At 41.5% G+C, this 27,093-nt stretch overlaps 2 protein-coding genes across 5 annotated transcripts in view; one reads left to right on the top strand and one right to left on the bottom strand.

The window, feature by feature from the left end:
* Positions 1-883, top strand: part of KIAA0040 (KIAA0040 ortholog) — a 68,248-nt gene extending 67,365 nt beyond the window's left edge. Inside the window, exon 6 of one of the 2 annotated variants that reach the window (XM_077157075.1) lies at positions 587-883. The gene's annotated coding sequence lies outside the window, so the exon portion shown is untranslated. Of the gene's footprint in view, positions 1-495 lie in introns of both variants that reach the window. The other variant, XM_077157074.1, reaches the window with a different exon arrangement.
* Positions 1-27,093, bottom strand: part of TNN (tenascin N) — a 90,609-nt gene that overhangs the window by 10,910 nt on the left and 52,606 nt on the right. For 2 of the 3 annotated variants that reach the window (XM_077157073.1, XM_077157071.1), the window contains 7 exons: positions 25,871-26,134; positions 24,485-24,748; positions 19,077-19,340; positions 12,852-12,982; positions 11,682-11,814; positions 11,104-11,255; positions 594-690 (listed from right to left, as the gene is read on the bottom strand). In XM_077157073.1, the coding sequence (XP_077013188.1) occupies positions 594-690; positions 11,104-11,255; positions 11,682-11,814; positions 12,852-12,982; positions 19,077-19,340; positions 24,485-24,748; positions 25,871-26,134 (1,305 nt within the window). The remainder of the gene's footprint in view (positions 1-593; positions 691-11,103; positions 11,256-11,681; positions 11,815-12,851; positions 12,983-19,076; positions 19,341-24,484; positions 24,749-25,870; positions 26,135-27,093) is intronic. The other variant, XM_077157072.1, reaches the window with a different exon arrangement.

The following is a 27,093-nucleotide window of genomic DNA, read 5'->3' as shown; positions in this document are numbered from 1 at the left end:
TCTAAAACAGAAGCAGTTATGTTTATTATCCACCACCTCATTAAGTAGGAGAGCAGATTAACTACTCACTTGAAGATCTCCAAAGAGATCTGGTACCAAGCAAACCACGAACATCATCAACTCTATCAGACTCTGAAAATCCAGATTATGATTTCGTAATTCCTTATTTCCTAGTTGATACTTTTGGTTATTTCACTCGCCTTGAGCATCTGTTCCAGAATAGGGCAGGGGATAGGGAAAGGAGCTAAACAGTGTCCATGAAACCTGACACTACTAGCAGAATCTCAATAGCCCAGAATCCCAATCAATCAACTATTCTCTTGCTACTGTGGTTTCTAAGAAGTTCAGGCTCCAGAGAGATCCCCTAGGGCTTAGATACATATACAAACCACCTTGTGGCAATTCCCCCCTCCACACACACACACCCTTTCACAAATCCAGAGCCTATGACAACCCTCACAGTGACGTGACCTCACTAAACACTGTGTTCTGCAGGTTCCTCAGAAGGCCTGTGTCACCCGGACCTCTCCCCAAGTGCTGTGAGCTGCCTGACCCTCCAGAACTGTTCCCTCCTCTATTCCTGCAGATCATACCAAGCCAGAACTCCTTCAGGGGGTCTCCAAAGCCTTCCACGTAGCTCCGCCAACGCTTGAAGAAATCTAGCTGCCCAGTGTTCCGCCTCTGGAAGACCTGAGAAAGGAGATGGGCACGTCACACTGACACACATGAACAGACAAAACTGAGTGAAGGGGAACAAGATTTGTATTTCCCAAGGGAATCGCAAGGCCAAAAGGGTACCGTGAGCCTACCAACATACACTGACTTCCTTTGCTAGCACATCTTCCTTTTTAAAAAAATAAAATATTTTTGTTAATGACTGGTAGATTCAACATCTTAATATGTATATTTATTAATATATTAGTATATTCTGCTATGTTATTTAGCATTCTTACGGGTATAACAGTACAGTGGGTACTGATGTTTATAGAACAAAAGTAGAGAAGGTCCCTGCCCACTAGAAATTTTCGATTCTAGGGCTAGGGAGAATTTGGGGAGCTGGTGATACAGTTGCTAGTGGTAGCTGGGGATAGGATGGGACATTCCAGATCTCTACCAACCTGACCCAAAACCTTCAATATTTAATCAACTCACCTGGATACTTTATGTTTATGTGTTCTCTTTATTTTGTTTTTACACCTTAAATAGTTTGAAAGTAGGAAGTGGTTTTTTTAATTTATTTCTTTTAATTCATAAACTAACATGGGTAATTATTTGATACTTACGTAGAAGAAAGTTCATTCATCTAACAAATATTTATTGAGTATCTACTATGTACAAGATAATGTGCAAAATGAGTAGAACATAATAAACAAAGTAAACAAAATGAATAAAACAGAGGTCCCTACATACACGGAGCTACCAGACCAGTATGTAAGAGAGTTATGAATCAAATAATCAAATGAATGCATATGCAAATAAAACTGTGATAAGGGGAATGAAGGAGAGGTATGATAGTACTGAGAGCACATAAACCAGGAGGACCTAAGCTGGAAGGTAGGACAACTCCCCTCAGGAAGTATCTGGGAGCTACAGGATAGGTAAGGGTAGTCAAGCAAAAGGACTGGCAGGCAGGATGTTGGGGCTGTGAGGGGTTCATAAGGAAGTATTGTGAAGAGTGGCTGGAGAGATGGAGGAGGTCAGGCCTTGTGGGCTTTAACAGGTATTGCTAAAGATGCTGGACTATCCTGTGAGAGATGGAAGTTATTGAAGGGTTTTCAGCAGGAAATGAGATGTTCATATTTACATCTTGAAAAGAATCCTTTGGCTACCGTGGACAGAATGGACTGGCTAAGGCAAGAAGGGATACAAAAGGGCCAGTTAGGAGACCACTGTGTAGTAAAAGATAGAAAACAGAAGCTTGGACTAGGGGGCTGCACTGGGGATAGACAGAAGTAGATAGAAGGTCAAAATGGCCAGACTTGGTGTGTTAGTTAGATTCAGTTGTCAACTTGGCCAGGTGAGCATACCTAGTCTTGTTACTGTGGACATAAACCAATGGTACGTGAACCTCGTCTGTTGCCAATTACATCTGCAGTCAGCTAGGAGGTGTGTCTGCTGCAATGAGTGACATTTGACTTAATTGGCTGGTGCTTAAATGAGAGATCGCAATGTAGCACAGCTAAGCAGCTCAGCATTCCTCATCTCAGCACTTGCAGCTCAGCCCAGGCCTTTGGAGATGCAGAAAGAAGTCACCCCGGGGAAAGTTGTTGGAACCCAGGGGCCTGGAGAGAAGACCAGCAGAGACCATCCTGTGCCTTCCACGTAAGAAAGAACCTCAGTGGAAAGTTAGCTGCCCTTTCCTCTGAAGAACCAACAAAATAAATTCCCTTTTATTAAAAGCCAATCCATCTCTGGTGTGTTGCATGCCGGCAGCTAGCAAACTAGAACACTTGGTGATAGACTGAAGGTGGAATTGAAAGAGAGGAAGAAGTCAAGAATGATCCTTGCATTTGGGCTTACGGAACTGGATGGCTATCACTCAGCTCTTCTCTGACATGGGAGATTCTGAGAGAGGACAAGTTTTGTAGTGCATAGTATGAGTTTACTTGGGGGATATATTAAAATGAGGTACTTCTGAGGTATCCTGGTGAAGAGGTCATACAGGCAGTTGAATGTAAAAGCCAGAATTCTAAAGAGAGGGTGGGCCACGGTGGCTCAGCAGGTAAGAGTGCTTGCCTGCCATGCCCGAGGAACTGGGTTCGATTCTCGGTGCCTGCCCATGTAAAAAAAAAAAAGAATTCTAAAGAGAGGTCTAGACTGGAGTTACAAACATGGGAGTGTGTCTGAGACAATGCTTGTTGCTCTCCATATGATTAGTTCTAACAAAAGGGCTGTAAGTGGGAATACAGTTGAGTTGGCAGGCACTGTTGTCATTGCACTATTGTCATCGTGCATTTGAGCAGATAGGACTGCAGTACTATTGTGAGGGCCACAGGTCAAAATGGCAGAGCCACAGATGGAACCAGCCTGAATCCCTGAGTCACCATTAGAAGTGGCTGCCAAACCCAAGGAAGACTCGGCACAGAAAAAACTTGTGTGCATTAAATAATTAGAACTTAGCATTGGTTCATTACCGCACCATAGCACATTCTATCCTAACTAAAATAGAGAGCCCCTGGGACATAGATAATAAATGAAGCCCTGGGAAAGGAGGAGACCACCTAGGCTGAAAATAGGAATTGAAAAGAGAAAAATGACCTAAAATCAAGCCTTGAGGAAGTCTGATATTTAATTCCACATCACGAAGGATGAGTTTACTAAGGAGAGAGACAGAAGGAACAACCAGAAATGTAGAAGGAAAACTAGAATCACAAAAGCTGCAAAGATAATATATTTCAAGAAAAAAAGGGGTGGTTAACAGTATCAAATGCCTATGAGAGGTCAAGGAACACGGGGCCAAAATGATCTATAGAATTTAGTGACACAGAATTCACTATGACTTCAGCACGTGCTGTGTCAGTGAGAGATAAGGGCAGAAGCTAACCTCAAAGAGTGAGTGAAAAGTGAGAAAATGGAGACAGAATTGGATGCTATTTCATGAGAGTTTAAACAGCTTCTTTTAAAAAATTCCTCTATTTTTGGTAGAAAGGCGATCCCAAATTGAGAAAACTGGATTCCTTTATAGGAAGTAAACTTGCAAAGTACTAAAAGCTAAACATACTCGTGCATACAGCTGAAATTAAAATAATACATATAATTCTGCAAGACCTTGAGAGACAAGCGAAAACACTATAATAGCTAAACTTAGAACTGGCTCCCCCTAACCAAGAGCTGAAAACGTATCTTTCTTTCTACCTATTTTCATTCAAATGCAGAATCCAATCTCTCTCTTTTCCATCAGTCTTCACAGCATGCGCCCTGAAGTGAAACGTATTATCTTGAATTTGATAAGGAAAGCTTCATAATGTCTCTTTACATTTCTTTACATTTTTCTTTAGGAAGAGACAGGGAAAGAAGAAAAGAGCAGGTTTCACCAATGCTACAGCAATGCTGAAAGTTCCACATAGGAAGCTTACAATTGCCTAATTCCTGAAGCACCAAGCCAAGTTTGCTAGCCCTGGAGACACTGAGCTAAGTGATGGCAGACAGTTCCAGGCCTGCAGTCAGACCACTGCCCAAGTGACGGTATGTCAATCATTTCTCTCCCTGAGCCTCGGTCAGGGGGCCGTAAAGCAGGGGCAGACATGAGAAAGAAGTATCTATATTCCAGAGATGCTGGAAGGACTAAATGAATGGCCTATGTAAAAATGCTCTATAAATGGTAACGAGTTGAACGGAACTTAGGAACAATTATGGAAAACAGTAACACACGGCATCAGCATTGTTCTCCTTTCTCTTTTCCCAAGCGTTCATCTTTTAAAGATGACCCATTCCTTTCTTGGCTTCTTCATCTGTTTATTTACATATTGAATCATTTACTGGGCACATGCTAAGTGCCAACTCTGTGCCAAGTATAATTATGCCATTTTACAGAAATAAAAATTGAGAGAAGCATATAACCAGGGTCCTAAAGCTAATTATTCAGTGGCTGATACAAGGATTAAACATAAATATCCTCATCTTTCAGGCAGAAAATTTTTAAATGCCAGCTCTTGGAATGAAGTTGGGAGGCATGCAACTAGGTGAGTGAACCTTAAGGACTGTGTGTTGAATGAAACGTCAGGAAACAAAAAGACAAATATTTTCAAGCCTCACTCATATGGACTAACTGTAATACATAAACTTGGTGAACTGAAGTCAAGAGCATGGGTTACTGGTTGGGGCCTATTGTAAAGGCTCCTAGACTGAAAGCTCTTACAGCAGTCACGTATACTCAGGAGTTGTAATTGTTATTTCTAAATTTTGAGATACTGAACTGTTTGTGTATAACCTGGTTGTTCCAAGAAACTTCGGGTATTTATGTAATACCTGAGACTCAGAGTTAGAGCTCTGAAGCTATGAAAGTCAGCAGTGCCCCATACCAGGACTGTTTAAAAAGTTAAAAAAGGGATCAGACTTCGACCAGAGATATGAATGAAGCTGATCTGGATAGGACTAAATTAAATCAGAATACAGGGTAAAGGATAATATCATCCATATTTTAAAACTTCAACTTCTGTGTGAGACAAAAAGGAGAGTTGTTTATGTGGTGTAAAATTTGTACCTTGGGTAGCACATTACCTAATTTAACTTGTATGATCAGTTTAGTCGAACACGATAAGTACATGGAATCTTGAACAGGACATGACATCTTATTGGTTTGTACAGGTTAACATGATGACCCAATATATCCCAAAGTAATTTGGGCAGAGAATAAAGAAATATTTGCAAAGTCTTCTTGGGAGACTGGGGAGAAAGGAGAAAATATTCAACTTCCCTCTTTGAAGAATTTCTGATATTCTTTGCAAGTAGTGGGGACAACCAAATCAATAGGCTGAACCCTCAATCTTGGGGTTTATCCCTATGCAACTTATTCCTGCAAGGGATAGGCTAAGTCTATTTAAAATTATGCCTAAGAATAACTCACAGAGAACCTCTTTTGTTGCACAAATGTGGCCTCTCTCTCAAAGCCAACTCGGCAGGTGAACTCACTGCCCTCCCCACTACATGGGACATGACTCCCAGGGGTGTAAATCTCCCTGGCAACATGGGACAGAACACCCAGATTCTCTGGGGCCTGGCATTATGGGATCCTGAAAGTCTTTTTGACCAGAAGGGAGAAGAGAGAAATGAAACAAAATAAAATTTCAGTGGCTGAGAGATTTCAAACTGAGTTGAGAGGTTATCCTGGAGATTATTCTTATGCGTTATATAGATATCCTTTTCAGTTTATGGTGCATTGGAGTGGCTGGAGGGAAGTATCTGAAACTGTTGAGCTGTGTTCCAGTAGCCTTTATTCCTGAAGGTGACTGATTGTATAACAATATAACGTTAACAATGTGACTATGTGATTGTGAAAACCTTGTCTGATGCTCCTTACATCCAGGGTACAGACATATGAGTAAAAATATATGGATAAAAAAATCAATAAATAATAGGGGGGATAAGAGATAAAGTAAACTGGGCACACTGAAATACTAGTGGCCAATGAGAGGGAGGGGTAAGTGGTATGGTATTTACGAGTTTTTCCTTTTTCTTTTTTTTTCTGGAGGGATGCAAATGTTCTAAAAATGATCATCATAATGAATACAAAACGATGTGATGATATTGTGAGCCACTGATTGTATACTAGGTATGGACTGTATGTATATGAACATTTCTCAATAAAAATATTTTTTAAATGCCAGCTCTCTACTGAGTCATTGTTTCAAAGATTTTTTTCTTAAGCTTTGAGGTTTTGTTAATTTCCTAGCTGGGCACCTGTTCCAGTGCTTTGCCTGGGGCTCCTTTACTTGTCAACAGTGGAACCCTAGGACAGATGTGGCACAGATGTTCAGTTTCATCTACATCGTGTCCAAACATGTTCCCAGTACAAAGTTAGGCTCAAATCCAATCCTGCCCCACTAGGAAAAATGCATTATGTCTCTAGTTCCAGTCAATGAACCCAGCACCCAAATGTCTTTAATCTAAGCAAGAACATAAGCAACTCTAACAACCAAAGAGGACGTCTGACATTTCAACAAGTCAGTGGCATGAAAATTCTCATCAGAGGAGAATACAGATATAAAACTCTTCAGCTATACCTATAGGAGGAAAGAAAGGGATTTGCCTTTCCTAATAGCTCAGAAAGAGATGGCAAATGGTCCCTTCTGAAACTGTGGGTTGACACTGGACATCTGTCAACTGGTTTCTTGAATTTTGGCCACTGCTACCTCTTTCTATATAATCTGCTTGACTGAGAGAGCCAAGTGTGATAGGAGCAGTCTTGTTGATTTGCTTTTTAAAATAATGCTCCAACTTGGACAAGGAAGGTCCAAAACAAATGGTTCTGGTGCTCTTTTGTATCACTGTTTATACCTGGATCTATAACTTACTAGCTGTGTCCTTAGGCAAATGAATTAACTTTGACAAGCCTCACTTTTCTCAACTGTTAAATCAAGATGTTAGCAGCCCCTTAGTCATGGGTCTCAATCAAGGATTCAGCAATGTCATTAATCATAGTACATCATAAAATATTCAGGCCAGAGTCTAAAACACAGAGCTACATCAGGCACTCAATGACTATTAGTCTGCATTTTATTATATCAGATTCCATACAAACTGACCCACAGGGATCACAGTGGTCAAAACAACACGGTAGTGGCACAGAGAGAGAAGTATCAACCACTGGAATTGAATCAAGAGTGTAGAGATTGACCACCGAATCTTTGGACAATTGATCTTCAATAAGGCCCCCAAATCCACTGAACTGGGACAGAACAGTCTTTTCAATAAACGGACATGAGAGAATTGGATATCAATAGCCAAAGAATGAAAGAGGACCCCCTACTTACACTCTATACAAAAATTAATTCACAATGGATTAAAGACCTAAATGTAAGAGCCAGTACCATAAAACTTCTAGAAGAAACTGCAGGGAAGCATCTTCAAGATCCACTAATAGAAAGCAGCTTCTTAAACTTTACCTCTAAAGCACAAGCAGTGAAAGGAAAAATAGATAAGTAGAAATTCCTTAAAATCAAGAGCTTCTGTGCCTCAAAGACTTTGTCAAAAGGTGAAGAGGTAGCCAACTCAATGGGAGAAAATATTTGGAAACTATGTATCAGATAAGGGCTTGATATCCTGTGTGCATAAAGTAATTATATAGCTCAACAACAAAAGAATAAACAATCCTGGGCAGAGGATATAATAGACACTTTTCTTAAGAGCAAATACAAATGGCTACAAAGCACATGAAGAGATGCTCATTTTCATTAGCCTTAAGGGAAATGCAAATTAAGATGACATTGAGATATCACCTCACACCTATAAGAATGGTGTCTATTAAACAGAAAACTACAAATGTTGCAGAGGATATGGAGAAATTGGAATACTTATTCACTGATGGTGGGAATGTATAATGGGGCAGCTGCTGTGGAGAACAGTTTGGCCATTCCTGAGGAGACTAAATATTGAGTTTCCCTATGACCTGGCAGTACCAATACTTGGTTTACACCCAGAAGAGCTGAAAGCAGTGACACAAACAGACATTTGCACACCGAAGTTCATAGCATACCAGTTCTGGTATATTGCATTCTGGCAGCTTGCAAACTAGGACAACCCCCAAAATATACTGAGAAAAAAATTGACAAAACTGATGGGAAAAATAGATAGTTCTACAACAACAGTTGAAGACTTCAATACACCACTTTCAATAATTGATAGAACATCTAAACAGAAGATCAGTAAGGAAACAGAGAACTTAAACAACACTATTAACTAGTTAGACCTAATGGACATACATAGAAAACTTTACCCAACACCAGCAGAATATATTCTTCTTAAGTGCACATAGAACATTTTCTAGGATAGACCATATGTTAAGCCACAAATATAATCTCAAAAAAAATAAAAATATTTACATCATACAAGGCATCTTCTCAGGTCAAAATGGAATAAAACTTGACAACATTAATAGAAAGAAAACTGGAAAATTCACAAATATGTGGAAATTAAACAACACACTATTAAACAACCAATGAATCAAAGAAGAAATCACAAGGGAAATTTGGAAATATCTTCAGACAAATTGCTGAAAGAAAATAAAGAGGACCTAAGTAAATGGAAAGACAGACATCCCTTAATTGTGGGTTAGAAGATTTACTATTGCTAAGATATCAATACTGGCTAAAGGATCCACAAATTCAATGTCATCTCTATCAAAATTCCAGCAGGCTTTTTCACAGAAATGGAAAAGCTGATCCTCAAATTCATACGGAATTGGAACAATGACAATTCACTTAGAATACCCAAAATAACCTTGAAGAAAGAGAATGAAAGTGGAGGACTCACAATTCCTTTTTTAAAAACTTACTACGGACCTACGGTAATTAAAACAGTGTGGTACTGGCATTAAGATAGACATATGGACCAATGGAATGGAACTGAGAGTCTAGAGATAAAGCCACACATCTACGGCTTAGAACTGTAAACTTAAAACTTCTGAAATTTCCCCTTCTGAAAGCAATTTCAGTTCTGGTATATTGCATTCTAGCAGTTTCCAAACTAGAACACTATTAAATGCATACACGTTTTGGTTTGGGATGATGGAAATAGTTTGGAAATAGTGGTGAAAGTTACATAGTACTGTCAATGTACTTAATGTCAAAGAATTGCCCACTTAAAATGGTTAAGATTATTTTTATATTATATATATCTTACCACAACTAAAAATAAATACATTATATTTTTAAAAAACTAATATTTTGTGGAGAAGTTTTCTGAACTCCACGTGTTTCCCAGAGTATTGTGGCTTTGAGGGGAAACCTTATAGAATCCCAGTTCATGCATCACCTCCAGGATTCTGGGCCAGTAAACAAGATTTGGGGTGTGATGGGCAGCTGGTGTTAGTGAAAATACAGAGTGAATTCATTACCTCTGGAATTAACCTCTCTATTCCAGTAAGGATCATTCAGGTGGGCAGGATGTAGACGGCAAGCTGCTTCCAGGCATGGATTTTGTTCTCTGATTCACTGCTGGACCTCAAGCACATACAACAGTGCCTGGCACAGAGCAGGCACTCAATAAATATTTGTGGAATAAATCATGGGTGTTCCCAGGCAGACAGAGAGGTCCTTTTCTAAATTTTTCTCTGACAAGTGTCTCCTTCTAGAGGCAATCTTAGCTTTCAACAAGGCCACACAAAACAATACAGACATCCTGCCAAGGGTCAATTATGGACAAAAAGGCAGGGGGTGGGCCCCAAGGCTGAAGAAACTGAATGCCTGGGGTTACAGTGGTACTGACGGAAAGCAGCAGGTATAGCCATATGGGTTCAGTCAAGTGGGAGACTTCCCATGCTACCTTCTGTTCATTATTTTTATAAATCAATTGGGACTTTCCCTCATCTAATCCAATTACTGCCCTTCAGCTGCGAGATGCCACTGTGTGGATAATCAGTTTTCTCCACTGCTGCTCATCAGATGGTATCATTTTATCCTTGGGTGCCCAAGAGTCTTTGGTTTCCCAGGCCCTTGAGCAAACATGTAAATGACTATAGTTTGAACACTATGAGATCCTGCTTTCTCCTTCCCAAAATGAGTTGTGGATGCCCAGTGGGTAAGGCTGCCAGCCGGTTTTGATAAGTGCCTCTATCAGTTCATGCACGGGGAGAAGGGTAGGGAGTGGAATGGAAGGATCAGGTTATAACTCTCGAAGGCAGCTCCTCATATAATTGGATCAGGTTGATGCAGTCACAGAAGGCGCCATGTGGTTTAAGCAGACAATGGCACAAGAGAATAAAACATCCACACAGAAGAGGGAAGATCAGACAACTGCCCATGTTCCTCTTTCAGGCTTTAGATTTTCAATTCAAAGCCCCAAAGGCGTTGTTTCTGTACTGGGGAGCCACGACACGGAACCGGGACAAACGGTCAAGTTCAGAGGACTGAGCTCCCAAAGAGGTCATGTGTTTCCATCTCACATGGCTTGAAATGACCCACTGGGAAGACCCCTGAACCAGGAAACTGGACGCCTGAAATACGGTCCCAGCTTTGTCCTTAACTTCTGTGACTTACTCAAGGAAGCCACTTATCTCTGTGGGCCTCATTTTCCCCTTCTGTAAAATAGGAATAATAAGCCTTTCTCACTCCCTCTAAAATTTATGTGTGACAGTTACATTTATGAAAGTGCTTTAAAGAGGGTAAAACCATACATAAATAGAGGACGTTATCTGATGGTGATAAACCCCCATGAGCCTTCAGAGACTTTGCCCTTAGTTTAACCAACCTTGCTCTACCCCAGGTGCCACAGGTAGAGCTCTTGTCTCAAAGTGGGTTGAGTTTGCTCTAAAAACAGTACAAGCCACCAAAAACTCCTATCTCTTGTGGATAAAGAAGAAGTGGGGCTCCCAAGGGCTCTGCAGGAGAGCTATGAGCAGCCCCCTGGGGTGAAAAACAAGGCTCGTCGGGGCTCTGCTTGACTCACAATCCAGCCGCCTCCATCGGTGTCCATGTCGCAGTACACCTGCACGGGCCGGCTGGCATCGCCGTGCAAGTAGATAGTGTACAGGCCGCTGGCGGCGTTGCTGTTCTCCTGCACCTGAGTGCAGTCCAAAGGGTGTGGAAAACGGGCACCAACTGGGAATCAAGCAGAGACACGACATAGTAGGCAAAGGGCAAGGAAGAAGGGGACTAGGGCTTCTTCCACTTGTTAAAGGCAGTTCATTTTGTTCAGAAATTATTTCACAACTTCCTACAACTTTGTTTCTTCCAACTCTTCACTCACAACTTATTTTTCTTACTCACTCTTCTCCTGACAATCCCTCCAAATATAGCAGAACTAAGGTCAAGTTCACAACATTTTTTCACTCAACCCAACTGCTCCCCCAAGTTGCACTCCATTTCACTCCCTTTTTTAGTCTCTCCATACCCCATTTCTATTCCCACATGCCTAGAGAAGTTCATAGCTCTGTATCTACTTGCTCCTCCCTAGATGTCTTTTCAGGCCTCTCCAATGCTCATCCTTCATTGTACTCTCATTCAGAGGGCAGGACTCCACGTTACCTGTAGATAGGGTGGCAGATACACTCCTGCTCCGGTGATCACCCTTAAAGGCAACCAAGGATGTGGGGTAGGTGACACCCTGCTCAAGGCCTTGCAATGCAAACCTCTGGTCCCATTGTCCAAGCTGCACCTCCTACAAAGAAAGAAGAAAGTGGAGAGTCAATTATTCAGTTTATCACCTTGAGCATCCTTGGTGCCAGTAGCACTCCTTGGGCGCTAATGGCAGATGGCTGTCTGAGGGTTCAGGGTTTTGCCTCTTTGAGGGTCCAGTGGCAGCCCTGAATATCCAGTGGTTCCCAGCCCCAAGATTTACTGCTCCCAGGAGCGCTAAGTGAAAACCAGAGTGGAGCACCAGGCAGTGGCCTATGGGAACACCTACCAAGAGGTGTCCTGGGAACTCTACAGTCCAGGCACACACTGGGACACCAACTACAACCACTGCTGGCAGCAGTAAAGAAATTGCCAGGCTTAAGAGAAGTTAGTGGTGTCTGATTTCTGCAAGGCAAGGAGGTAATTGGGTTTTCACTTCTCTCTGAACTTCTGCTACTTCCTCTATAAACATAGGACCAACTTTCCCAGCAGGGCTGTCATGAGCATTAATTGAGACAATGAATAAGTTCAAGTGTCCTTCCTTTCTTTCCTCCTCCCTTCTTTCTTCCTTGCCAAGGACAGAAAAATAACAGTCCATTGTGAAAAGTTCAGAAAATTTGCAAGGCTTTCAGATTCCAGGTGGGAGGCATAACCCCTGAAATAAGGGCTAAATCAATTCATTTGCTAAATATTTATTGAGTAACTATCACATGTCAGGTACTGCGCCAAGACTTTAGACACAGCAAGAAACAAAACAGACAAAAATTCCCTGCCCTCATAGAGCTTACATTTAATTGGGGAAGATCAATAAAAAGCTAGCATAAGGCAGACGTACGTCAAGCAAATACATGATGGTCAGCTAGGGGCAGGCACAATGGTTAATCCTTATAAAACAAGACCACAGTGTTCATAACGACTGTTTAGCACTGCCCCTCACACACAGTAGGTGATCAGTAAGGATCAACTGATTGATTGGCAGGTTGCCATGAGGCCAGCAATCAAGCAGGTTGGGCCAAGTCAGTTACCTTACATGGGGGCTGAGTATGTGCACCCAGAGAAAAGACAAGAAGTACCCAGTACCTTGACGGTGCCATCTGGGAACTGGTAGGTCAGAATGTAGCCATCGATTTGAGCAGAGGGGGGTGTCCAGGTCAATACCCCATCAGACTGTGTTACATCAGATGGGTGAAAGTTTTGAGGAGGGTCAATTTCTGCATATAAAAAAAAATCAAAGAGTTATTATTACTAAAATGCAACTAAGGCAAGGTAAATTCTGAGATGTTAATTAACATTTTACCCCTACATTTCCTCCCCTTTCTCAGCCTCCCTTCAGGCAGGTAGCAGGATTTGTTCGTCCTCACCTGACTTTTGTTTCCAAAAGAATAAACACCTTAAGGACAACAGGATTAAGGACTAGAAGGTTAGGTAGATCCCAAAGGAAGAGAATCTGCTTCCCCCAGCAGATCCCTGAGAATGGTAGGTATGGATAGCCTGGATGAGGAAAAGGAGTCTCAGGATGGAAGGATGAGAGAGCCACAGATCTGAAAGGAAGCCAAGGCCATCTCAGCAAACACCTGCCTGGAGAGATGATCCAACTGCCCAACAGGCCTCCCAATACCTGACGGTGGGAAACTACCCAAAACTCTTCATACAGTCCTGAGGAAGGAGCATGATCCTAAATTTAGTGAGATTCCTGCCCCACAAGTAGAGAGGGAGCTTATGAAGGATATAAAGTAGGTAGAAATATGAAGTTCTATTTCTTACATGTATATTTAAGTGTATCTCCTTAGATGCAAACGCACTATAGCAAGAATTGGGGTTGGAGCAGGCAGCTTCTATAAAAAAGAAGATAAAGAAGGAAAGGAAGACGAGATGGAGAGAAAGCAAAGAGTTTTTCTTTTAATTCCTACACACTTCACTACCCAGACACTAGAAGGAAGTGGGGATACATGTGTGCACTTTAGATCAGGATAATTAAAATTCAGCAAAAATTAGTCAGCATAATAGTATAGCAGTAGTTGGTAAATGGCTCATTTTGTTTTAACTAAGATTTGAATGGAAATTTCCATTTTGAAAAAACTTCACCACAGAAGGTGATTTTAATTTAGAAGGTCCCAGAAAGATGTCTCCAGGCTATCTTCTACCCAGTAGCATTTCAGCTGAGTACTGTACTGTGGTATTTTAATAGAAATCAGACAGCTCTTGTTTTGAATTTGGATATCTTGGCAAATTTTGAGATGGGATAATATCAGCTTGGTTTGACTTTTTAAAGCGTAACATCCGGCAAGGATTTTATTTTATCCATCACATGGAAAAACTGAATTTCCTGCTTTAAAAAGCAAAACAAAATCATAACTTTTTAAGCTGGCTTCTGCCAACTCCTTGACTGCCCACTCATGTCCTGGTTATAGACTTCAGATATTTATCTTAGTTATTTTCACATTTTTATGAAGGAAAAATATGATTGTCTTATTCTTATCTTTAAAAATGGGAAAAATAAAACAAGGAAAAGATCAAGAAGGAAGGGAGGAAGAAAGCAACATGGAGAGAGGAAGAGAGGCAAAGGGAAGGAGGACGAAGGAAAAGGAGGAAGGGAGCAAGCAGGAAGGGGAGACTGGAGGATACTGGTTCCTGGTTGCCTCTGAAAAGCAGCACTGGGTACCAGGGAGACTAGGATGGGAAAGAAAGTTTCTTTTCATTTTATACTCCTTTGTTTAGTTTGAAAATTTTTCTTATACATGTATTACTTTTTTTGTATGCTATATGGTTGGGGTCACATTTCATTCTTTTTCCATGTGACTATCCTGTTATTGCAGCACATTAGTATGTATTACTTTTTGATTAAAAATGTTTGCTAATTATAACAAAATAAAGAGGCAACAACACAACATTGTGAATATAATTAATATCACCCAATCATACAGGTGAAAGTGGCCAAAATGGGAAATTTGTTTTTAATATATGTTACCACAATAAAAAAATACGTTTAAAGAATAATAATAAAGAAATTTCAAGGTAGCCCTTGGCCATGGAGGAAAAGGACAAGCCTTGCCCGGATGGCCTGAAAAGGCACAGACGTCAGGGTGGGTGGAGTGCTTTGCTCCACAGCCCCCTGAGGCCTGATCTCCATGATGCGCAACTGATACCAGAGGTCCCATCACGTTCACAAAGTCCATGCCCTCCTGGCACCTTTAATTATCAGCCGAGTGAAGGAAGATGCCCCACCATTGCCCTGTTCTGGAAGACGGAAACTGGAGTAGCTCCTTCCCTCTTCCTCCTCCAAAGTGGGGCTGAAGCCCAACCAGGTTCTGATATCAAGGGCAGAGAGCGTGGGAGCTGGCCCGGCAGAGGGGCTGGACAGGGAGGCCACCCTTCCACAGCCACACGAAGGGCCACCCAGCTCTACGTCCACACTGCTTCCTCCACACTTCCTTCACTTTAATCTGAACGATGCTTATGACCACATATTACCTCAAAAAGGTAAGAACGGAGTCAGCTAGGTTCCGGGCCAAGATGGCAGCTTAACAATGTGCGCATTTTAGTTCATCCTCCAGAACAACTACTAAATAACCAGAAAAGTACAGAACAGCTCCTGGGGCCACGCCAGTGACCAGACATACAGCGTACCCCAGTCTGGACCAGCTGGACCAGCTGCAAGCCCCCCCAGAACTGTGAGTTCCCCAAGCCATGGCGGCCGGCGCCCCTCCCCCACAGGCTGCTTCCCAGAGGAGACAGGAAAGGGAATTTACCAGCAGCAGGGGCTGAGCCAAACGAAACACCAATTGTGGAATTAATTAACAAGTTCTGACTACTAAAAATAGGCCCCCAGCTCAGGTGAACCTGGTCAAAGCAGAGGTCACTGATTTTTGCCCCAGTGCCAAGGGGGCAGAGCTGACGGAAAAAGAAAAAAAAAAAGGAAACAGAGGTTTCTGTGGCTGTGTTTCTACAAAGGCTTGACTGCCTCTGGATTCAGTGGCAGGACTTCTCAGGCTGCAACTGCCTCAGACATAGGCAGAAACAAGGTTGTTTGAGAGCGTGTCTGGAGCCTGTGCCTTCCCCAGGGGAGGGGTGAAGCCCAACTCAGGTGGAATCCCTCTCTCAAGGAATTCAGGCACCAGGGCTTGGTATTTGAAGCCATCAAAACCAGCCTACAACCTCTTCTTTGTCTCCACCATAGCTCCAGCAGGGAGAGTCCACCAAAGTTAAAGGTACTGCATCATCTTACACTGGTGGGACCTGCAGTCAGACAAGCACCACATACTGGGCAGGATACGAAAAACAGAGTCCAGAAACTTCACAGGAAAGTCTTTCAACCTGCTGGGTTTCACCCTCAGAGAAAATTGACACAGGTGACTCTTTCCTCCTCATTGGAGGCCAGTTTGGTCTGGGAAAATCCAGCTGGAGTCTATAATACCTAAGTAGACCCTCCTAAGTGTGTGTGTGTGGGGGGGGAAAGGAACCATACAAGCAGGGCAAGAAACAAGAAAACAAGAACTGAAAAATTCTCCTCTGTTAAACAAAACCTAAGCTAGAGGTCCAGATAAAGCTGAACTGAATGTCAAAGAACAGATAGACAACAAATTCATCCAGCAAGAAAACCCTAGGTAAATGAAGTGAAAGCAATCTCTAGAATAAACTAATTAAGTTAATTAAATGCCTAGACACCAGCAAAAAATAACAAATCACACTAGGAAAATTGAAGATATGGCCCAGTCAAAGGAACAAACCAACAATTCAAATGAGCTACAGGAGCTGAAACAATTGATTCAGAATATACGAACAGATATGGAAAACCTCACCAAAAACCAAATCAATGAATTGAGGGAGAATATAAAGAAGGCAAGGAATGAACAAAAAGAAGAAATCGAAAGTCTGAAAAAACAAATCACAGAACTTATGGGAATGAAAGGCATGGTAGAGGAGATGAAAAAAACAATGGAAACCTACAATGGTAGATTTCGAGAGACAGATCATAGGATTAGTGAACTGGAGGACGGAACATCTGAAATCCGACAAGAAACAGAAACAATAGGGGGAAAAAATGGAAAAATATGAGTAGGGACTCTGGGGATTGAAGGACAATATGAAGCACACAAATATACATGTTGTACATGTCCCAGAAGGAGAAGAGAAGGGAAAAGGAGGAGAAAAACTAATGGAGGAAATTATCACTGAAAATTTCCCAACTCTTATGAAAGATTTAAAATTACAGATCCAAGAAGTACAGTGTAACCCAAAGAGAATAGATCCAAATAGAAGTACTCCAAGACATTTACTAATCAATATGTCAGAGGTCAAAGAGAAAGAGAGGATCTTGAAAGCAGCAAGAGAAAAGCAATCCATCACATACAAGGGAAGCCCAATAAGACTATGCATAGATTTCTCAGCAGAAACCATGGAGGCAAGAAGTGGGATGATATATTTAAATTATTAAAAGAGAAAAACTGCCAACCAAGAATTCTATATCCAGCAAAATTGTCCTTCAAAAATGAGGGAGAAATTAAAACATTTTCAGACAAAAAATCACTGCGAGAATTCGTGACCAAGAGACCAGCTCTGCAAGAAACACTAAAGGGAGCACTGGAGACAGATACAAAAAGACAGAAGAGAGAGGTGTGGAGAAGAGTGTAGAAAGGAAGACTATGAGCAAAGGTAAAAAGAAGGAAAATTAGATATGACATATAAAATCCAGAAGGCAAAATAGTAGAAGAAAGTACTACCCATGCAGTAATAACACTAAACGTTAATGGATTAAACTTCCCAATCAAAAGACACAGACTGGCAGAATGGATTAAAAAACAGGACCCATCTATATGCTGTCTCTACTCAAAGGACATGAGGTCAAGGACATAAATGGACATTTGCACACCAATGTTTCTAGCAGCATTATTTACAATTGCCAAGAGTTGAAAACAGTCAAAATGTCCACCAACAGACAGGTGGCTAAACAAACTGCGGCATATACATACGATGGAATATTATGCAGCTGTAAGACAGAATAAAGTTTTGAGGTCTGTAACAACATGGATGGACCTTGAGAACATTATGCTGAGTGAGACTAGCCAAAAACTGAAGGACAAATACTGTATGGTCTCACTGATATGAACTGACATTAGTGAATAAACTTGTGGCATATACATATGATGGAATATTATGCAGCTGTAAGACAGAATAAAGTTATGTAGTATGTAACAACATGGAACGACCTTAAGGGCATTATGCTGAGTGAGATTTGCCAAAAACAAAAGGACAAATACTGTATGGTCTCACTGATATGAACTGACATTAGTGAACAAACTTGGAATATTTTGTTGGTGACAGAGACCATCAGGAGATAGAAATAGGCCATCACAACAAGCTAACTCACCACCCTCCCCCTGTCTACATGGGATTTGAGTCCCAGGAGTGTGGACCTTCCTGGCAATGTGGGACAGAAATCTTAGAATGAGCTGAGATTCAGCATCAAGGGATTGAGAAAAACTCTAGAATGAGCTGAGACCCAGCATCAAGGGATTGAGAAAACCTTCTCGACCAAAAGGGTGAAGAGTGAAAGGAGACAAAGTGTCAATGGCTGAGAGATTCCAAACAGTCAAGAGGCTATCCTAGAGGCTATTCTTATGCATTAAGTAGATATCACCTTGTTATTCAAGATGTAATGGAGCAGCTGGAGGGAACTGCCTGAAAATGTAGAGCTGTATTCCAGTAGCCATGTTTCTTGATGATGATTGTATAATGATATAGCTTTCACGGTGTGACTGTGTGATAGTGGAAACCTTGTGTCTGATGCTCCTTTTATCTACCTTGTCAGCAGATGAGTAGAACATATGGAATAAAGTTAAATAATAAGGGGAACAAATGTTAAAATAAATTTAGTTTGAAATGCTAGTGATCAATGAAAGGGAGGGGTAAAGGGAGGGGTAAGGGGTGTGGTATGTATAATTTTTTTTCTGTTTTCATTTTATTTCTTTTTATGTTATCTTTTATTTCTTTTTCTGAATTGATGCAAATGTTCTAAGAAATGATCATGATGATGAATATGCAACTATGTGAGGATATTGTGAATTATATGTAGAATAAAATGATTATATATTAAGAATGTTTGTGTTTCTTTGTTGTCATATTTTTTTAATTTAAAATTAATTTAAAAATTCAAAAAAAAAAAAGGTAAGAAGGGAACCACTGTGAAAAATGTCCTCAGGTAAAGCAACTGCCTCCTCCCCGCGCTCCCCTGTCCATCCATGTTATGGAGGAAGGTTATCTCCTGATATCCGTGAAGTATTCCCCTGTTCTCCTCACCCATGGTACCTGTCAGGGCCTTGGTGTCCGCTTTCTTGCTCTCCTGGCTGCCCCTCTGGGCCCACACGTGCACCGTGTACTCCACGCCCGGTCTCAGGCCCGTCAGCACAGCGCTGCTCTGCTCCTTCCCCACGGGAACCTCCTGGGTGTCTCCATCCGCAGAGGTGTAGCGCACCACGTACCTGTCGATGACGGCCCGCACCGGCTCCCAGGAGACGCTGGCCGTGTTCTCCGTCACCTGGTCAGTCACCAGGTTTTGAGGGCTGTCAATTTCTTTTTTAAAAGATTTAGAAACTTTAGAGCCAAGCAAGGACATGTCCACCATACCCCATCACCAGGAGTTCTCCCCTGGTGAGAATTATCTTTAACAACAATACAATTCCATTTAAAGCAGGAGTATGGTCCCTGGTTCCCATTTTTCCAGAGAAACAAACTGCTAGATACTAAAACTAGAAGGAATAAGATCTTTTCCAAGTTTATCAATATGGAAATTTTCTGTCCTTGTAGTTCTCCCAAGAATGGCAGTAAAAATCTCCTGAGTGACAAGCCACCAAAATTGCTGTTTGAAACGTCTGCTATGATCTCCACAGTGTGTAATTATTGTACTTCACAGAATTTGAAAGCTGAAAAGTCATACATCTTCTAACCATCTTGTCTTATAAAAAGGGAGGAAAGTAGATGCCCAGAGAAATGAAGAGACTTGTCCAAGTTCCCCACCGATTTCTTGTGTTGAATCCAAGATGAGATCCTCCTTGCCAAGAATTTTGAGCCCTCCCACATTCTCAAGGAACTTGCTCCTTTTCTTTTGCTCTCTCTCCCCTGCATCATCCATCTCTCTTCTCTACCATCGTTTCCAAGCAAAACAAGCTCTAAGATCTTCCATCCCTCCCTATATCATTCTATTTCTCTGCACGCCTGAACTAACAGACTTCTAAAGAAAATCCTCTGCATACCTTCACTTCACTTCCTCACCTCCCTTTTCACTCCCCAATTTAATCAAGTTTGGCATCTTTCTACACCACAACGCTAAACTGCTAGTCTAGGCCAATGGTAACTTCTAAATGGCCAAATCAAGCAAGCACTTGCCATGCTCATCTTAACCCAATTTTTTGGAGGCATTTGGCAGAGTTGAGCCACTCCCTCCTTCTTGCAATACTCTCAGCTCTTGGTTTCCACGTCTACATATCCTCCTGGTTTTCACCTAACTTACTGGCTTCTTCTCTCCAGGCTCCTCTGTAGTGAAATGCATGTTTCACTGCACGTTGGAGATTCCCTGGCCCCCTCTTTTCTTCTGCCTCTTCACTTCTGCCTAGGGGACCTCACCCATTTTTGTGGCTTTAAATACCAACTAGATACTCATCGCTCTCCAAACTGTGTCAATTTTGAGCCCCTAACTTGTATCTACAACTGTGTATCCACCACAGTAGCTGGCACATATTAGATAATAAATATTTGTCGTATCAATAAGTACATCACTTAACCACTGCATCTCACAAGTATTTCAAACTTAAATATCTAGAAGTCCCGACTTTTCTCCCCAAACCTATTTATCTCTCAGTGTCCCCTCTAAGAAAATGGTGTCACCACCTTCCATGTTGGCCAAACCAGAAACACAGGAGACATAGTTGATTCCTACCCCAAATGTCTTTCTTCCCACCCTTCATCTAACCCATCTCTAAGCAGTCATTCCTAGCTCAGAAATACAGCCTCAGATATTCCCTGTTCTCTATGCTTGCTGCTATCACGCTTATCGAAATCATCTTTTCTTACCAAGACTTTTAAAATAACCACTTCATGAGGCTTCCCACTTCCACCCTTGTCATCTATTCCACTTATTCTCCTCACCATGGTCTGAATAATCTCTTTTAAATTGAATACTGGATCATATCATTCTTCTTTTAATAATATTATACCCTTGCTCACTTAAGCACCCATGATACTGTAAGACCTGCCCCGTGTCTTCTTCCCACCTCATCTCACTGCCATTTCCTCTCTCACTCTCTATGCTCCAGCTACAGCAGCCTCCTTTCAGGTCTTCAGTCATCTCATGTCATTCCAGCTTAGAGCCATCACATGTACTCTTTCCTCTGGCAAAAATGGCTACTTTGTCCCAGTAATCATTCTCTCCTTCTTCTACAAGCTTGCTGTCCAATAGAACTCTCTGCAATGAAAGAACTATTCTATAACCTGAACTGTCCAGCATGGCCACACGTAGCTATTGACCATTGGAAATGAGGCTAGTGCAACACAGGAAACTTTTCTTATTTTAATTTTTCTTAATTAATTAAAATTTAAGTAGCTACCCATATTTACTATATTGGACAGAACAACATAATAGAAGTTTAAACTGGGCACATGGCCACTCAGCTTAAGACTTCCTTTCCCAGCCTCCCTTGTGGTGATGTCTGGTACTGTGTTTATATCTGAATGTGAGTAAAACTGATGTGTGCAATCTTCCAACATACCTCCCCTTGCTCATACTCCTGTCTACCAGCTGGAAGGTGAGTGAGGTGGTGACCCTGTAGATGAGGCAACTCCCTAAGGATAGGAGAGCAACAACACAGAAAGAGCTGGAGCTCCTAGCATTCAACACCAATATCAGCTCTGGCCTAATTTGCTCTGATCACTCCATATGAGAGGACTACACTTCTCTCTCATTTAAGCAAGAGAGGTTTTTTTAAACATGTATCCCATCATTCAGCCCATCCCATCCCATCTCTGAAGTATCCTCCATCCACTCATTATTCTCTATACCTACAACATATTCACCCTTCACAGAGCTTCTTATAATTTATGGTTATAAATTTGTCTGCTTGTTTTATTGTCTATCTTTCACACTAGCTTTCAGGAGAGCAGAACTGTATTTGTTTGGTTTGCCATTCAATCACCAGACCTGGAACTTAGAAGATGCTCATTAAAAACTAGTTGCATATTTAAAAAGTAAGTCTTGTTTGTAATCACTGTCAACTACAAGAAGTTATAAAAAATTTATAAAAATGAATTCTGTCCTAGTCCATGCTGCTCTCTGTTAAACTGCCCCTAATGTTAAACTACCAAATTTACTTATTAATTACACTACTTTACTCTAAGGCTTCTCTAAAAGGACAAGTGGTTAGCTGTTAGTCAGAACTTCATCTTCAACAAAGGAACTTTCAAAGAGAAACAAGACGAGTTTAAAAATTATGTTCTACCTGTTATTTAACATAACCCCGGTAAATGTGTAAAAGTAAAACAGGACAAAACTTCTGCTATAGTTTGTAGTTGATGACCCCAATATAAAACAACTGACAAATGTTTTTATTTCTAAAAGTAAATTCATTAAAAATGCTTATAAAAATTAAAGCTTAAAGTGTAAACTCTTACAGCAATCACATTTACTCCTACACTTTAACTGTCATTTCTAAATTCTCAAATGCTTTGCTTTTTATATAACCTAGTAGTTTCCTAGAACTTAAGATATCTATGTAACATCCAAGACTCAGAGTTCAAGTTCTCCAGCTCTGAAGTCAGCATTACTCCATACAGAAACATGTAAATAATGCTGATCCAGTTAGATTAAAATAAGCATAATATTGTCTATATTCTAAAACTTTAATTTCTGTGTGAGACCAAAAAAGAGCCAAAGTATCTTAAGCAAACTAATAATAACAATGCATATATATTTTCAAAGTCCCTTTAAAAAGCTACATAAAACTCTTAAACTTCCCCACCCAGGGAATATCTTCTATTCTCTTAAGCAATGAGGTTTCCAAATTCAATAAGTCAAAACCCTGCCCCCAGGGACTTTAGCACAAAAAGCAAAACTAATTGCCTTCACCTGAACGCTATAACTAAGAAAAGGGGGAAAAACTGTGCCTTCCTAGTCCTGCATGCTAACGCAGCAGTATAGAAAGAGCAAGGCTTTTTCCCAATTAAATGCCCCCAAGAGATACTCAATTTTTAAAATGTAATGCTCTTACCAAAAAGAAAAATATGATAATAACAGTAATTCACTGCCCTGGCCATCAAAAAAGTAGTACTAACATTTCTTGAGGGAATAACCTGGCCAACACAGCAGCTGCAGCCCAATCAATCAAACCCATTCTAAGCCTCATTCCTGTACCCCTTAACTAAGCACATGTACCTTCTTATTTCCCAGGTAAGCAGGAACAAGCCAACCAGCTAAGATTCACTCTTGGACCTGAGATATGGTCATTTATTTCCTCTTCCCCAGTCTCATTTGGCTAATGCAGCTCTGAAGTTCACTCACTTTCATCCTCCTCTTGCTATCAATAGCCCCTTGCATTTTTAAACTTCTCAACAAATTTATTTCTTCCAAATTAGAAGTCTTTCACCCAACCAATGCAGATCCCAGGATTCTCAGCCATTCCAACATTCCAATGGCCCCTCTGGACTCCTACACTCTCAACTTAAATGAGAGAGCCAGAAAGTCCTAAGCCCCATTAGGTAGGGCCTACATCCCCTAACAAGCCACAAGCAGCCACAGAAGACAGACCCTTGTCCCTCAGCACCCCTTAAGATTAAGGCGTGAGAACTCTCTGAGGGGGGAATTTGAGGCAGGCTAGAACAGGGAGAGAGAGGAGAGAGAGAAAAAAACATGAAGGCCTTGCACAAGGACAGTTAATCCAGGTCAGTGGGCGCATGTTGGCACAGTCACCCTGCCCAGGTGATTTACGGGAGGAGACACCCAGCAGCAGCCAACCCATCGGAGCCAAAGGACCCCCACCTGAGTGAGTCATCCATGGAGGAAGGGCACAGCCAACTGCCCTTTCCCAATGCACTATCGACCACCAGGCACCACCCTGAAGAGAAGGGAGGGTAGAAGAAAAGGCCCTGAACAAGGAAGGGGGAGGGGGATAAGTAAAGCTATTCTATAAAAGCAAATGGCCCCACATCGCCTATTGCCTCTTGCCTCTATCCTCTTGCTAGAGTGCCCACATGCAACTTCTCTGCATGTGCACCCCAAAATTTTTCTACCTCTGTGCTCTAAAAAAAAAAAAAATTGTTGCATATCGAAATGCAACTGGCTAGATTAATGCATGCTCCTTTAAACCACATATCTATGTAGTCAAACCTATATAAACCAGCCTACAATGAAACAATTCTTTAATCAGGTATTTCCAAGAATTCTTATAATGCTTTTCCTTATTTTTTTAAATAATTTTCTATAACTGAGAGGCACAGTAGTTAGCAAGCACAAGTTTTGCAAAAGAGTTTTAACACATTCAGGAGACTACCCAGTACTGGATCCAACACGATGTTTTGTTCTTTCTTGAAGTGAATGAAGTTTCCACCAGTAAACCCTCCCAAAACAGACTGAGGTTGCTGAAGCTCCAAGAACAGCAGTGTCATACTACAGCAGCAGAGACCAACACACAGCATTTACCCCCCTTTGTGTTTCTCCTTTCTCCTGTTACCTGTTGGGGCCTTGGTGTCCGCTTTCTTGCTCTCCTGGCTGCCCCTCTGGGCCCACACGTGCACCGTGTACTCCACGCCCGGCCTCAGGCCCGTCAGCACGACACTGCTCTGCTCCTTCCCCACGGGAACCTCCTGGGTGTCTCCATCGGCAGAGGTGTAGCGCACCACGTACCTGTCGATGATGGCCTGCACCGGGTCCCAGGAGACGCTGGCCATGTTCTCCGTCACCTGGTCAGTCACCAGGTTTTGGGGGCTGTCAATGTCTGAAAGGAAAATGCTGGTCAATATTAACAGGCCCTAGAGTGTGGAAACCGCTGGCCATTTTGGTCAGGGCGAGACCATTTCATGTTCTGTGGATTCTCTGTGCTGTATGCTCTTGTTTTGTTTTCAATCTATTTCATAAGCAAACAACTTATTACCCCAGATGGATTTATGGCTCTTCAAGTAAACAGCACGTTAGAACAGACTCTGAAAATCTGGGCTATTACCTCTACCAAGAATTTAATAAAAGAAATTATTTTAATCCTTTTGCAAGATTATATCATGCCCCTGCTAAGTACAAGTCATGGCACTGGCAGAATGCAGGGCCCAGAGTTGATGAAGACATGTTTTCTGCTCACAAGAGGCTAATTTTGCATCCAGCATCATGTCCTTGAAGACCTACCATTTCAAACAAGAAGATCCCAAAAGCCATATCCAAATGTAAGCTCCTAGAAGAGGAGGCTTCATGCTCTTGCAGGTGCATTCCCAGTGCCTTATAGTACAGGGCACACAGAAAGTGTCCAATAATTATTTTTTAAATGAATCCACAAAGAGTAAAATTCAATTTTAATATTCTTCAATATATCACAGATTCTTTTATAAAACACTGTACAAATATATCATCCTAGATTATATCTCTGTCATAGAAATAACATAAGAATATAACAGTGGAGTTCTCCTTGTCCTCAAAACCAGAATTGTAACATGATTCATTTATAGTAAAGCAAGTTACATACATATTCTTGCTATGGCAGATGTAAAGTCTATTTTCTTAAAGTTGAATCTTCAATATGCTAATGTTAATAACATTTGATTTTCACTTTCTGTTCCCCCTCACAAACTCACTAAAAGGCCCTCAATACAGTAAAATATTCAAGCAATCAGAGCAGGAGTGGATGGATATGACCGTTCAATCAGGGCAAAATCGTAGCTTGAAGACTGTATTTAGATCTGACCTATAAGGAAACACATTAAAGGGAAGTGAGTGATGATGTATGCAGCCTATTACAGAGGCCACCATCTACTCCTCCATAAATCATCTTCTCATCAATATCAGAAGAGAAAAAATAAACTGGAACAACCATGAGTTAGCAAAGACACAATGATAATGTACACTCCATTACCTGTTGGGGCCTTGGTGTCCGCCTTCTTGCTCTCTTGGCTGCCCCTCTGGGCCCACACGTGCACCGTGTACTCCACGCCCGGCCTCAGGCCCGTCAGCACGGCGCTGCTCTGCTCCTTCCCCACGGGAACCTCCTGGGTGTCTCCATCCGCAGAGGTGTAGCGCACCATGTACCTGTCGATGACGGCCTGCACCGGCTCCCAGGAGACACTGGCCGTGTTCTCCGTCACCTGGTCAGTCACCAGGTTTTGGGGGCTGTCAATGTCTGAAAGGAAAATGCTGATCAACAAGCGCCATTAACAGGCACCAAAGAGTAAGACCATTTAGCTTGGGCTGAGACCATTTCCTATTCTTGTGGTTTCCCCATTTCATATGCTCTTGGTTTTCAGTGTTCATGGACACAGAGTTTGACTCCATAGCTGGATCCTTGCATCCTCAAGGAGGCAGCACAGGAAAGTAGAATCCAGAGCACTAGGTCCAGAGTCAGAAGAGCTGGATTCTAGTCCCAGCCCAGAGAGGCCGAGATAAGAGACAGGAAGAGCCCTAGGCTGGAGCCAGTAGACCTGGGATTTAGTTCAGCCATGCCACCAGCCAGCTGTGGTGCTGGACAACTCAGCTGCCTCTGGCTAGGTCTCAGTTTCATCTGTAAAATGTAGAGCTTAGACTAAACACATTTTATGACACGATAGTATTCCATGAATAAGGCATGAATCTAACTCTATGAATCACCTGCTAACTTTGTAACCTCGTAGAAATCATGCACTACTCGGTAGGTAAGTTTTCTCAACTGTAAAATGGGGATAATGATTTCTTTGGTGAGTATTAAGTAAATGAGGGGTAAAAGAAACCCTTATTCATTGCATGTGGAAAGGGATAATGCTTCAACCACTTTGGAAAACAGTTTGGCAGTTCCTCAATTGTTCAACAGTATAACCAAATACCCTATCAATTCAATTTCTTCATTACCCAAGAGGAATGAAAACATATGTCCACACGAAAAGCTATACACAAATGTCCATAGCAGTATTATTTGCAAATAGCCAAAAAGTAGAAACAATGTATATGTCCATCAACTAATGAATGAATAAACAACATAGGGTATATCCATACAATGGAATATTATTCAACTATAAAAAGGAATGGAGTCTTGGTACATGCTACAGCCTAGATGAACCTTGAAAACTTTAAATTAAATGAAAAGGCTAGTCACAAAAGAATGCACAC

The sequence above is a fragment of the Tamandua tetradactyla genome, chromosome 4 (genome assembly GCF_023851605.1).
Source record: "Tamandua tetradactyla isolate mTamTet1 chromosome 4, mTamTet1.pri, whole genome shotgun sequence".
Classification (NCBI taxonomy): domain Eukaryota; kingdom Metazoa; phylum Chordata; class Mammalia; order Pilosa; family Myrmecophagidae; genus Tamandua; species Tamandua tetradactyla.
This window is presented reverse-complemented; position numbering and strand designations above follow the sequence as displayed.